This window comes from Babylonia areolata, chromosome 2 (genome assembly GCF_041734735.1).
Source record: "Babylonia areolata isolate BAREFJ2019XMU chromosome 2, ASM4173473v1, whole genome shotgun sequence".
Classification (NCBI taxonomy): domain Eukaryota; kingdom Metazoa; phylum Mollusca; class Gastropoda; order Neogastropoda; family Buccinidae; genus Babylonia; species Babylonia areolata.
Window position 1 is genome coordinate 51103363 of NC_134877.1, and position 14438 is coordinate 51117800.

A 14438-nucleotide genomic window follows, 5' to 3' on the forward strand; every position below is an offset into this window, starting at 1 on the left:
CTGGATGGAGGGCAACAGAGAGAGAGAGATAGTAAAAAGTCAAAGTAAAAAAAAAAATGTTTTGATTGCCAGGCCTCTGGCCCATGACAACACAGGAGAGAGAGAGTGACAGACAGAGATGCTGTCAGGAGAGTGACTCAGAACTGTGCAAACTACATGGGAAAGAATGTTTAGTTATGCATGCATTTCAGGCCAGAAAATTTATACAGTTTAACAACTACAGGTGCTGTTTCCATTCATGCGTGTTACTTTGCACTTGTATCGTTAATGAGAGAGAGAGATTGCCAGTCAAAAGATGTAGTAGACTTGCAACGATTGAGGACAAAGACATTTTCATTTGAAACTTAATATTTACCAAACTTATTTAATAAAAACTTACAGGTGCCATAGATTTATCAATGTTGCAGTGTCATATATTGATTGTTCATTCAAACACTGAAACCAGATTAAAAAAAAAATGTGATTAGAAACAGTCAGTATCAAACAGCAAAGAGTCACAGTAACTTTCGCCCTCACACAGGCACGTCACCTTAGGCCAGCGCCACCTAGCATGACCCATCAGCATGTGCATAGGTAAATAAAAGATATGAAAAAAGAAGAAGCACAGAACGTTTTTCACAGGAGAAGCCCCAACTTTGCCCCTGTACATCGTTTTTGTGCACATCTGCCTTTTCATTGGAATTTTCTTGGTGACTACTTCATGTGTTTAGTGTGTGTTGGGTGCGCCTGATCCAGTTTTTTCACAGTCACATGACAGACATTCAGTGCGATAAGGCCAACAGATAAACCAAGCAATAGGGCCAACATTTTAGTGCTTTTTAAAATATTTTTACCAACCCCTATAAATGGGCTGTCTGTGGTGAAGACGAGGAAAGCGTACTGGCAGTACTGCAGTCAGTTAACCCCCTTGATGCCTTACTTTGCCAGTGACTGGATCGCAGAGCTGTCAGAGGCCAGCACCAAAGCGTTCCTGCGAGGGATGGAGCTGGGGATGGAGCTTGGGGAGGCCTGGCTGGTGTGCTGCGCCACGTCCTACATCTGGAACTACAACAACCACATCCTCAGCAGCGGCAGGCACCGGGAGATTGTCCCCGCCCTCACCGCTTTGCTGGGTGGGCTGAAGAAAGTGGGGCACGCCGGGTGAGGGCTTTGGGTGGTGTGTGGCGGCTGTTAGCTTCGGGTCAGCTGCTTTAAATGAAAGAAGAACAGGAGAGGCAAGGCTTTCAAGACTCGCTTGTGATACACACTTTATCCAATAAAGGAATCATAAGATAAAAAAGAGGGTAAAAAATTGTTGAAAATGTGTTCTGTGTTAAACATTATCATGCTTTGGATAAAAAAGAAAAGAAAAAAAAAAAGAAGCCTCAGAGTGGGATTGAACCAAGCATGTTATGGTTGGAAGCAAGGAGACTTACTTGCAGAGCTACAATCCATCTGCTTGTTAGTCACCAAAATTAATATTGAAGCTTGTGGGGGGTTTTAGTGCTAAAAATTGATTATTCAGGATGATATCATCATTTAAATCATGTTATTTTGATGTATGTCGATTAATTGAGAATTTTTTAAAGTTTGTGGTAAAGGAGATGTTGCCATAGCATCAGGCACAACACAACATCTAGGCGTTTTCACTGTATCTGCACGGCAGACCAGTATACGCAAGGATTAGACCCAGAGAAAGTGAGAGGTGGCGTCGATTCAATTTGTTTGTGTGGGATTGTTTTTCTGTCACTCTGAACATATATACACTTATCTGGGGTTTTTTGTTTTTTTTATCCAGTTCTTTTTTGGTTTCATTTTATGCACATTGGGTTCCTGTGAAGGTCAGGCAACTGCTTTTTTGATGTGGTTTCATGTGTATGGACCAGTCCACATGCTTTGACACCTTTTCCAAACTGAAACTGTAACAGCGTATGTAAATATGCGCTCATGCACTCCAGCACACACACACACACACACACACACACACACACACAAACAAAAAAAAACAACCCAAAACAAAAAAAACACCAGTAATACAATACATGCACATCATGGGCATACTGTAACACTGTCCACTTCACAAAACTGTGCCCAGCAGAAACCACATCTCTTCCTCATTCTTTCTCCCAGGGAGACAACACTCCTGGTGAACGTATGCAAGGCACTGGCCTATGGTCTGCTGTCTCCATGGATACCCAAACCCCAGAAGGAGGAGAAGCCAGAGCCCACCTCTGCAGCTGTCACAGCCAGCCCTCGCGGCAAGGGGGGCAAAGGGGCATCGGCCCCAAGCAAGGCCAAGGCCGGCGGTGTCGCCATCAATCCTGACGCTGGCCCGGACATCAAGAAAGCTGTCGAGGTTGGGGTTTTTAATTTCCTTGCTCTGTTCTCAGCTGTCTTTCAGCCTGTGGTTTTTGTAGAACAGTGCATGCAACCTCACGCTCTCTCATGTAACGTTGCACAAGGACCACTCCCCATGCAGCCATCTTGAAAATGAGTTATAATCAGCACAAGTAGAAAACTACAATACAATATAATACAATGCAGTACAGTACAGTACAGTACAGGACAGTACAGTACAGGACAGTACAGGACAGTACAGTTCAGTTTAGTACATCTTTATTATTCTGATTGGAAATGACATGACTCCCTTCATTTTGTTGTTGTTGCTAGGTGTGTCCCTGTTAGGCCTCACAGTAGACCATACCCATACGTTACAATTTTCACTGTATATATTCTTGGCACTGAGCCAGTGCAGGGGAGGCGTAGAGGTAGAAATAGGGTGAGGGGACAGGGGGGCACTGGACAAAGTGTAGTGGGTCAGAGAGGGGGAAGAGGTGGGTGGCAGAGGCTGACAGGGTGTGGCCTTACTGTTTAAGGGGATCAATGTTGCGCCCAACAAACAACATTCAGCCTGTTACTGCCGACTTTACTGCAAGAGGATCAGTGTAGCGCCAACAAACAACATTCAGCCTCTTACTGCTGACTTTACTATAAGAGGATCAGTGTAGCGCCAACAAACAACATTCAGCCTGTTACTGCCGACTTTACTGTAAGGGGATCAGTGTAGCGCCAACAAACAACATTCAGCCTGTTACTGCCGACTTTACTGTAAGAGGATCAGTGTAGCGCCAACAAACAACATTCAGCCTGGTACTGCCGACTTTACTGTAAGGGGATCAATGTAGCACCAACAAACAACATTCAGCCTGTTACTGCCGACTTTACTGTAAGGGGATCAATGTAGCACCAACAAACAACATTCAGCCTGTTACTGCCGACTTTACTGGTGACAGTGGATTGAAAAACGACCCACACAACACAGACTGCACTGACTTTTTTATTTAAAAAAATTTTTTTCTCTCTTTTTGTAGATGATAATCTTGATAAGAAATTTGTTGAGGAAACCTTTTTGTATGCACAGCAGACACTCCAGCAGGTTTAGGCAAATCCAGGCAGGCAGTAAAAAACACTCCAGACTGTCAGCACGGACATATACAAAATGTGTTTGAAATGAAACAGTTCTTGGGTCTGACTTCACTGATGGGCATGATGATTTTTTTTCAAGAAAACTGATTTGACTGAAAGGATTGGAGAATCACATCGGTGTTGTCATCTTATGGAGTAGTCACATTTAATCCTGTATATGTCTTTATTTATTTATTTTTTTTATTGTGGTTGTTCTAGTATAGCTTGTGTTTACAATCATTATCCAGAAAATATTATATTACTGTACAAACGACTGACTAAATGTTCATAATGAACAAGTTGAAAATCTGACAAAAATGAAAGCATTCATCTCAAAACAATTGCATGTCATTGGAAAAATAAGAATTGGAAAACATGTGTTTTGTATTCTTTATTCAATTACCTTTCACAGAATATATACTTTGGTGGGTCTTTCTCCAATAACAAAGCACAAAGAATTTTTTGAATGTATATTCCCGGTTGTTGTTTTTTGTTGTGAAAAGTCACTAGCAGATAGACTTCACATAGATCTTATTTCCCAGGCAGTAACGGTTGATATATTTATTGTTTGGCTTTGGCTTTATAAAGATTTTTTGCAATGTGCAGATGATAGATGAAGTGGAAGAGCAGATGTCCTCAGTGCAGCCTAGTCTTATTTTTCTTAAGGAGCTTAACGGTTAAGATAATATGTCATGGACTGTTTTGTTTTGCAAGTGTTTATTTTTCCGAGATGAGACGAAACTTTTAATGTGGCTGATTTTTTTTTTTATTTAGTTGATCAGTCCTGACACGGCCTTGTGCAGTCAGCTGGACTATAAGCAGCAATGTCAAAATGTCAGATGCAGGTTGTAGCACTAGCACAAGAGTAACTTGCCACATTAATGATGTCATTAACTGTATGATTTAACTCATTACATAAATGATATCATTAGGTGTGTGAGTTAACTTGCTACATGAATGATGTCACGAGGCGTATGATTTAACTCGCAACATTAATGATGTCATTTGGTGTGTGATTTAACTCGCTATATAAATGATGTCATTAGGTGTGTGATTTAACTCGTATATAAATGATGTCACTAGGTGTGTGATTTAACTCGCTGTATAAATGATGTCATTATGTATGTGATTTAACTCACTGTATAAATGATGTCACTAGGTGTGTGATTTAACTTGCTATATAAACGATGTCACTAGGTGTGTGATTTAACTCACTATATATCACAGATTGACATAAGTTTACATTTGGGCCAACAGCAAAGCGAGAGCTGTATTATCAATGGTTTCTCCATTCAATGGGAAACCATTTACAGCTTAGTCTTTTGTGAAGGACTATGACTCTCAAACTAGGAGGCAAAATTGCACTGGCTCTTAGTGCTGCAGCCTTGTGGGCTAGTTGGCCTTTGGGAACCATCCCAACGCCAACTGTCCTAAAACCCTCTTGGCTGAGAGAGTGGGGATGTACTTGGGCAAGACACTCTCCACTATAATCAAATTCTAGCCCAAATAGTCAGAACAGCAGTTGCCTCCTCTGCTGTTCTGATGGTCATAGTCGGACACGACTGACTATCATATATAAATGATGTCATTTGGTATGTAATTTAACTGATGTCACTACATGTGTGATTTAACTCGCTATATAAATGCCATTTCGTGTGTGATTTAACTCGCTACATAAATGATGTCACTACATGTGTGATTTAACTCACTATATAAATGATGCCATTTGGTGTGTGATTTAACTCACTATATAAATGATGTCACTTGGAGTGTGGTTTAACTCACAATATAAATGATGTCACTATATGTGTGATTTAACTCACTATATAAATGATATCATTTGGTTTGTGATTTAACTTGCTATATAAATGATGTCACTAGGTGTGTGATTTAACTCACTGTATAAATGATGTCACTCATTCGGTGTGTGTGTTAACTTGTTACATAAATGATGTCATTAGGTGTGTGAGTCAACTCGCTGCATGAATATCGTCATCAGGTGTGTGAGTTTACTCACCATGTAAATGATGTTATCAGGTGTTTGAGTTAAGTGGCTACATGACTGATGTCATCAGGTGTGTGAGAGTGTGAGTTAACTGGCAACATAAACGGTGTCACCAGGTGTGCGAGTTTGCCATTGCCACGACAGCGGGTGACAATCCCCAGGACGTGGTCCCGGTGGCCGTCAGACAGCCTCTGCTGCAGATCTGGGTCATGGCCAAACAGATGGGCCAGCACCAGATCTCGAAAACTCTGGGCACCGATGATGATGTGAGTAGGGGTGTTTGTTATGGTGAGGTGAGTGGTTCGAGTGAGAATGGGATGGGTATCCCGACCAGACCATTGCCACAAATTTTGTGTGAAGATTTGTTTCTGTTTCTGTGTGTTAGTGTGTGTGTGTGTGTGTGGTATATGTTTGTGTGTGGGCATGCATGTGTGTGTGCATGTGTGTGTGTGTGTGTGTGTGTGTGTGTGTGTGTGTGTGTGTGTGTGTGTGTGTGTGTGGGCATGTATGTGTGTATGTGCGTGTGTGTATGTGCGTGTGTGTGTGTGTGTGTGTGTGTTGTGTATGTGTGTGTGTGTGTGTGCTTATGTGCATGTGCACTTCTGGGAACAATTAAGTGTACCCTTTTTGTTTTTGCGTCTGTCTCCGCAGTCCAGCACAGATGGTCAGAAGCCGATGACCCGTGCCATTGTCGCCACAGAGATGCTGTCCGTCAACAAGAATGGCATCATGGAGTTCAAAGAAACCCCGTTCATCGGTGATGTAAGTGAAGAATATATTGTCATATCTTTTTCTACAAATTTGAAGCTTGAGCGTCCTAATGAAAAAATGGATACAGTTTTGGTGGCAGTGATAAACTATTTTTGATAACTTTAAATTAAAAAAAAGATTTTTTTTACTCAGCATTGTTCACTTCATGAAATTCTACTTTGATCAGATTTTGCTTTCAATTCATTTATTGATTTGATCCATAAAAGAAATGCCAAAAATATTCTAAGTCAAGATAAAAAAAAATGTCTGGAACTTCTTAAGAAATGATCACTATAGCATACTGCAGGAGTACTGTTGATTGATGTGATTTAGTACACTTAAAACTTCAAAGCATCTAGAATCCTAATTAAAGAATAGGTACTATATGGATTCACATTATTATTGTTTTTATTAAACTGTTTCCAAATATTTGTACAGTTTAAACTGTTTGATTTGGTTATATCGTCAGTTTTATTACTCTGGTCCCTTTAATTTCCAGCAGCCATATTCAGGTAAAAACTTTTTAAAAGTTCACTGCTTGTATAGCTTGCCCAAATGGTGAAGAAAAAGAAGCAGTCAGATAAAATGTTTACTGTATTTTTCAGGGAAAAGCCAGTGTTGAATAGAGTTCACTGGGATTTTTCAGGCTGCCCAAATGGCCGAGAAAAGTGCTCTGACAGGGCTTAACAATAATCTATGCCTGCCTACCCAGGGCAAGTAGATTGTCATGTCAGGCAAGCGAAGCCTTTTCTGAATTTGCCCAACTGGGCAAGCAATAGTTTTGAAGACTTAAATGTAGTTTATTTGTTGTTGAAAATATTGGTTACGCTTCCAGTACTGATCCAGTACTGATCAGTCAGACATTCTCTTGCAGATGATGTTCAAGTTAGGACTTAAATAGGCAGATTGAAGAAGAGAGTTGTGAAGCTCTAAGGTGACTTGCCATTGGCTGCTATTTTTGGAATGCCTATATATATATAGAGAGAGAGAGAACACTGAACATATATATATATATATATATATATATATATATATATAGAGAGAGAGAGAGAGAGAGAGAGAGAGAGAGAGATCTGTCTCTCTCTTTCTCTCTCTGTGTGTTATTTTTCTTTTAAAACATTTTTTTCTTTTTATGATCACACAACTGAAACGAACTGGACAATATAAATTTCTGAAAACTGGGCAAGTTCAAAACTCATCTGGGCAAGTGGATTTTCCACTGACTTGCATGAGTTTGCAAGTGAAAAAATAAGTTCATGTTGAGCCCTGTCTGATAAAAGGAGTTCACTGCATTTTTTTTCAAATGGCCCAAATGGTTGGACAAAAGCCAGTGTTCAGATAAAGGGAGTTCACTGCATTTTCAAGATTGCCCAAATGGCAGGGGGGGGGAAAAAAGTCAGTGTTCAGTTAAAGGGAGTTCACTGCATTTTTCAGATGGCGTAGATGGTGGAGGGGGAAAGCACAGCATACAGATAAAGGGAGTTCACTTGGTTTCCAGATCGCCAACATGGTGGAGAAGAGCGATTGGTCGGACCGCTTCATCGAGCTGCAGATGTGGGTGCGCCTGACCTACCTGGCCTTTGAGACGGGCACCATGCACAACCTGGTGATGCGCTGCAGCAACCAGGCCCTCAAGTTCGCCACACAGGGAACACAGCCCAGGGCCCGCCGCAGGGACAGGTGGGGGGTGAAGGGGGTGGGGTGAGAGGGGGTGGTTTCTGTTAAGAAGTGTTTGAAGAGAGTGAATTGTGTCTGATTAGTTATGATGATGAGGATGAATTGTGTGATTAGTTAATGTGTTTGATTGTGGTGATTATGAAGAGAAATGAATTGTATGATTAATTGTTATGAAGAGAATAAATTGTATGATTAGTTGTTTTGAAGAGAATGATTTATATGATTAGTAAATGTGAAGAGAAATGAATTGTATGATTAGCTGTTTGTATTTGATTGTCTGTTCAGAGAGGATGTTGTTGGAGAGTTTTATTTGAGAAAGAGAAAGAACTGATTTTTTTTTTAGTGCTTTTATATATTATGCTTTTTTGTGAATGTAAAATGTTTATATTACCATTCCACTATCTCATGATATCTTGCCACCCAGTTTTACTTAAAAATTTTATTTTTTTTTTTTATATAAGGACAATAAAGTGATTTGATTGATTGAATAATTTGAATGGGTGTCCAGCAAAACAGGGTAAAGAAAGAGAATTTCATGGACATCTTTTGATGATGATGAGATTGACGCCAGTGTATTGCTCATAGTGATGATAGTGATACACCATTTGTGCTGAGAGTGATGATTAATTTCCTTGCAGACACCAGCACATGGTGGAACAGGAGATGCTGAGCTATGCCAGCGTGCTGCAGGGTCAGAGCCTGATCCTGAACATGGCCGGCAAGAACTCCATGAGGAGAGAGGCCATGGAGGCTTTCTTCAACAGCTGCAGGTACCATGTTATGTGTTCTATGGCACTGCGCTGCATTGTACTGTACTGTACTGTACTGTACTGTACTGTACTGTACTGTTCTGTGTTCTGCTGTGTGGTACTGTGCTGTGCTGCACAGCACTGTACTGTACTGTACTTATCTGTACTGTACTGCGCTTTGCTGTGCTGTACTCTATTTTACAGTACTCTGCTGCACTGCACTGCACTGCACTGTACTGCTCTGTACTGCACTGCAGTGCACTGCACTGCACTGCACTGCACTGCACTGTACTGTACTGTACTGTACTGTACTGTACTGTACTGCTCTGTACTGTACTGTACTGTACTGCACTGTACTGTACTGCTCTGTACTGTACTGCACTGTACTGTACTGTACTGTACTGTACAGTTCTGCACTGTACTACACTGTACTGCACAGCACTGCACTGCACTGCACTGCACTGCACTGCACTGCACTGCACTGCACTGTACTGTACTGTACTGCACTGCACTGCACTGCACTGCACTGCACTGCACTGTACTGTACTGCACTGCACTGCACTGCACTGCTCTGTACTGTACTGTACTGTACTGTACTGCACTGCACTGCACTGCACTGCTCTGTACTGTACTGTACTGTACTGCACTGCACTGCACTGCACTGTATTGTACTGTACTGTACTGTACTGCACTGCACTGCACTGCACTGCACTGCACTGCACTGTACTGTACTGCACTGCACTGCACTGCACTGCTCTGTACTGCACTGAACTGTACTGTACTGCACTGCACTGCACTGCACTGCACTGCACTGTACTGTACTGCACTGCACTGCACTGCACTGCTCTGTACTGTACTGAACTGTACTGTACTGCACTGCACTGCACTGCACTGTACTGCACTGTACTGTACTGAACTGTACAGAACTGTACTGCCGTGCTGTGCTGTGCTGTGCTGCACTGTGCTGTATTGTTCTGTGTTGTGCTGTGCTGTGCTGTGCTGCACTGTGCTGTATTGTTCTGTGTTGTGCTATGCTGTGCTGTGCTGCACTGTGCTGTATTGTTCTGTGTTGTGCTGTGCTGTGCTGTGCTGTACTGTGCTGTATTGTTCTGTGTTGTGCTGTGCTGTGCTGTGCTGCACTGTGCTGTATTGTTCTGTGTTGTGCTATGCTGTGCTGTGCTGTGTTGTCCTATTCTACCCTCTCCTGTCCTATCCTCTGCCATGCCACACTGCTGTTTGCTGTGTGGTTCTGCACCATGACACATGATTGCTGTGTGATTCTGCACCATGACACATGATTGCTGTGTGATTCTGCACCATGACACATGATTGCTGTGTGATTCTGCACCATGACACATGATTGCTGTGTGATTCTGCACCATGACACATGATTGCTGTGTGATTCTGCACCATGACACATGATTGCTGTGTGATTCTGCACCATGACACATGAAACCTTTGTGTCTCAAGGCCTGACCCGTGAGTTGGGTCTGTGTGTCAGGCGTCTGCTTTAAAACAATTTTTTTTTTCTTTGAAGCAAATGTGATGTAGCATATATGGATCAGCGTGCATGCTTGGACACCTCCTTGACACTGCAGTTAAAGCTGAAACTGTACCTGCGTGAAGTGTATTGTACTTACTGTCATGTGCCGTGCTATCCTGCGCCTCACTGGACAGGTAACATTCTCAGAAAACCATTTGAAAACATGAAAAAAAAACGGGCACAACACTCATTGAGTCAAGGAGGAAGCAAGCTTAAAACGATGACAACATCAACAAAAACCCGCAGCCTTGGAAGGGATGATGTATCATCTCCACAGGTGTAAGATTCGGGAGACTATTTCCGAACACAGATCAACAGAGCCCAAGTTATTGTTTATTCTAAAACAGTTTCTTTTTATCATGCATTTTAAATTTTAATGAATTGATGAAATAGTAAAAAAAAAAAAAAAAAAAAAAAAAGGATTCATTAGTCTAATTATTGAATATTCATTTACTTTTGATTCTTATTTTCTTCTTATTTTCCCTTAAGGCCTGACTTAGTGTGTTGGGTTATGCTGCTGGTCAGGCGTCTGTTTTGTGGACGTGTGTAGTCTGTATCAACAACTGCAACACATACCCTTGGGGGTTTTTGTTTGTTTTTTGTTTTTCACAGGTTTGCCCGTGTGGCAGGCAACTTTGAGCTTGTGATGTCAGCAGCCCGATACTACTGTTGTTGTTTTTTTTGTTTTTTTGCTTTTCACAGGTTTGCCCGTGTGGCAGGCAACTTTGAGCTTGTGATGTCAGCGGCCTGATATTACTGGGTTTTTTTTTTGTTTTTTGCTTTTCACAGGTTTGCCCGTGTGGCAGGCAACTTTGAGTTTGTGATGTCAGCGGCCTGATATTACTGGGTTTTTTGTTTTGTTTTTTGCTTTTCACAGGTTTGCCCGTGTGGCAGGCAACTTTGAGCTTGTGATGTCAGCGGCCCGACACTACTGGAACGCAGCCATTCCCCTGGTCAGCCAGCCCATTGAGAGGGAGCTTCTCCAGGCACCACTCAAGATCATCCTGGATTGCATTGCTGCCACCAGCGACAAAAAGGTCAAGATAGAGGTCAGTGTGGAAGAGGACCCATGTGTGTGTTGGTGTTGTATATTATTTCTTCTTCTTCTTCCGTTTTTTTTTTTTTGTGTGTGTGTGTGTGTGTGTTTTACCAAAAAAAAAGGGGGGGGGGGTAATTTTGAGTGAAGTATCATTGAATATATCTTCTTTTTTTGTTTTTTTTTTTTTTTTGCCATAGTTGCAGGTGGATGTTAACTCTATGGAGATGTAGTTAAATAGTGCATGTAGTTTTACTGTGACGGGCAAATATGGACATATTTGAAAAATTCAACACACTTTCACACAGAGACAAAGATGTACAAATTATATATCACTAGAAAGTTTACCATCTCTTCAACATTTTAAAACAGTCTTCTCATTAAATGCTGCTAAATATTTTTTTAAATATTTTAAATTATGTCACTAAATACTGAAAAACAATAAAAAAATGAAAAATAGGTATACTGTACCCACCAGGCATGTCATATTCATCAGCTAATCCACAAGGCAGCATAAGATGATTATCTCACACAGTAAGTTTCCCTGATTCTCATGAATCAGTTTGAAGTCAAATGTTGCACAACAAACTGTTAAAGAAAATAGAATAGAAGATCACAACACTGGTTGGTTATGTAAAGATCGGCCTCTCACCCAGTCCAGAAAAGTGTAGAAAAAAGCCTTTCACGCAGTTAATGGTCAAGGGGAAATAACTCAGTTTTTTCCTAGACCGATCCCTCAATACAGCCTGATTATTAGTTTCCCTTTAATTGAACACTGCTTAGTGTATGAAAAAAATTCCGCTATCCGCCGAATCCTACACTATGGCACGTCATTCGGAGTGGGCAGAGCGCCAGCGCTGAAGCGCCAAAGCGCCAGCGCATCTCCAAAGAGTTAAAATATCGTTTCCATAACTCTTTGTATCCTGAGTACTGGTTTATCCCTTACACCTAGTTGCTTCCCTTAGACTGAGGACAGCTATATCCGTTCTGCAGTAGGAATGTTCAGTTTCAGTTTGTTAATCAGCTGGTACTTTTATCTTGTTGGATCAATCAGCTGGTACTTTTAGCTTGTTGGATTTAGCCTCTGCGTTGTTTGCTGGTGTTTTCAAGGGGATTTAGGGTGTTTTTGATGATTCTGTGTGTATTTTGTAAGTTTGAAGTATGGATTCGATAGTGCACTTACTCAGTTCACAAGAAAGAAAATATGATTATTTCAACACTTTGAGGGGACGAAAACTGAGTGATATCCGGCTTACCTGTTCAGGAACCTCCACCCAGCGAGGAACCCCCGGCAGAGGAGCCGGCCAAGGGGGAGGAGGAGCAGGTGAACGCAGAGAGCCCGGACGGCAAGAAGGTGGCCCTGCCACCCAAACCCAAACCTCCGGCAGGGATGATCGGGAAACCCAACGAGGACCTGACGCTGCGTGCTGCCATGTATGGTGTGCTCTTCCAGTCATACGCGGACATGGTGAGTGGTCTGGGGGGTTTTTTGGGTTTTTTTTTTTTTTAATGTCAGAATGATGCTTACTTTCTTACTGCTCTTTTTGCCTTTTGGCACAAAGGGCAGCACCGAAGAACCGCCACTCTCCTACCTGTTTTGGGGGCCAGTCTCTGAATGGTGTGGTACCCTAGGTGTGCTTCAGGGTATTGAGGTCTCCTTCAGTTATGAGAATGATGCACAAAATGAGTTTGGATTTTCCTGCAAGTGTGTGCATGTGTGTGTGTGTGTTTGCGTGGGTGCATATGCGTGCATGCGTGCGTGCGTGTGTGTGTGCGTGCTTGCATTTGTGTGTTTGTCAGTCCAGCACAGTGTTAATCTAACAGTGAGCTAGATCATGTTGACCAGGCTGATGGTCTGTTGATGTCTGTGCATGGTTAAAAAAAACCCAATGACGACAAACATATTAAACATAATTTGGAAAAAGTTCAAGTACTTTAAGGGAGACATTTTTTCCCTTTCATTCTTTCCAGTTTCATTGCAGTCAGACATAGACAAAATATGCATGTACAATATGATACCAACAAGGAAACAGCAGCATAAATAAAAAGTGAAAAGCGGCCAAACAAAAATTGTTCGCATTTTACATAAACCATATTGTCAGCTGTTGGCCAGTGTCATTAGTTGCTGAAACATTCATATAACTTATGTACATATGCATATCTTTACCTATGCAAACGTACATCACAGTCGCATATCCTTGTCATCAGGCATGGTTTATTTTCACATCAGAGGTTCTTTTGTTTAATTTTCCTTAACATTTTAATATTTGCTTTAAGGAAGGATATTTTGTTTTGATTTGTTTTTCATTCGTTTGGTTGGTTGCAGTGTTTTCTGAGGTCAGAATGTCTGATTGAGTGTGTGCTTTGTGTTGGAAACAGGGAGAGTGGGAGTTGGCTTTGCAGGCCATGGATCAGGCTGTGTCAGACATGCCCAGGACTAAACACAGACTGTGAGTGTTCTGTTTGTGTGTGTGTATGTGTATGTGTGTGTGTGTGTGTGTTTGGGTGTTGGTGTGTGTTCATGCATGTGTATGTGTGTCTGTGAGTGTCTGGGTTTGGGTGTCTGTACATGTGTGTGTTTGTTCATGTCCGTGTATGCATTTATGTGAGTGTGTTTTTTGTGTGAATGTGTGTTCATGTATATGCATTCGTTTTTGTGTGTGTTTGTGCTTGTGCACATGTGTGTGTTTGTGTGTGTAAGTGCACGCATACAGGGGTGCGTTTCAGTCTGTGTATCAGTGCCTGTGTGTGTGCTGTTGAGACAAATAGAGACAGTCAGTGTTAACCCATTCCTCTCTGCCTGACAGCCTGGTGTTCAAGCATCGTGTGATGGTGAAGGCCAAACTCGGACGCAGCGTTCACATGGACATCCAGAAATTCAAGGTAGCTTTTGTAATGACTTAGTCCTGATGATACACCTATTACGCTATATGAAAATGTAATCTTTCATGTGCCTATGTAGTTCCTGTTCTGACTGCCTGCCAGTCCGGCTGGATGCCTTCTGACCCTTTTAGGTTAAACCCCTTCTGTTAGTACTCACAGTCTTCCCCCCACAAGGCAGTTTGGCCATCCCCTCATGCCGGCAACACTTTTCCTGGACTCTGTACATTACTTCATTCCTCCTGGAACACTCTCATCTCAGCTTCATAAATTAGAAGAGAATACAACTAAAAGAAACAGAACTGTGTCAGTGTCTGTTTTGTGTGAATGATAGCAAGAAAAGAAGACGGCTCA

The 14438-nt window shown here is 41.8% G+C and overlaps 1 protein-coding gene across 9 annotated transcripts in view; it reads left to right on the plus strand.

Annotated features, from left to right (window-relative positions):
* Nucleotides 1-14438, plus strand: part of LOC143274602 (cilia- and flagella-associated protein 46-like) — a 110939-nt gene that overhangs the window by 28343 nt on the left and 68158 nt on the right. For all 9 annotated transcript variants that reach the window (XM_076578471.1, XM_076578496.1, XM_076578483.1 and 6 more), the window contains 10 exons: nt 928-1140; nt 2110-2335; nt 5566-5715; nt 6101-6211; nt 7698-7879; nt 8515-8646; nt 11046-11217; nt 12469-12672; nt 13584-13654; nt 14012-14087. In XM_076578471.1, the coding sequence (XP_076434586.1) occupies nt 928-1140; nt 2110-2335; nt 5566-5715; nt 6101-6211; nt 7698-7879; nt 8515-8646; nt 11046-11217; nt 12469-12672; nt 13584-13654; nt 14012-14087 (1537 nt within the window). The remainder of the gene's footprint in view (nt 1-927; nt 1141-2109; nt 2336-5565; nt 5716-6100; nt 6212-7697; nt 7880-8514; nt 8647-11045; nt 11218-12468; nt 12673-13583; nt 13655-14011; nt 14088-14438) is intronic.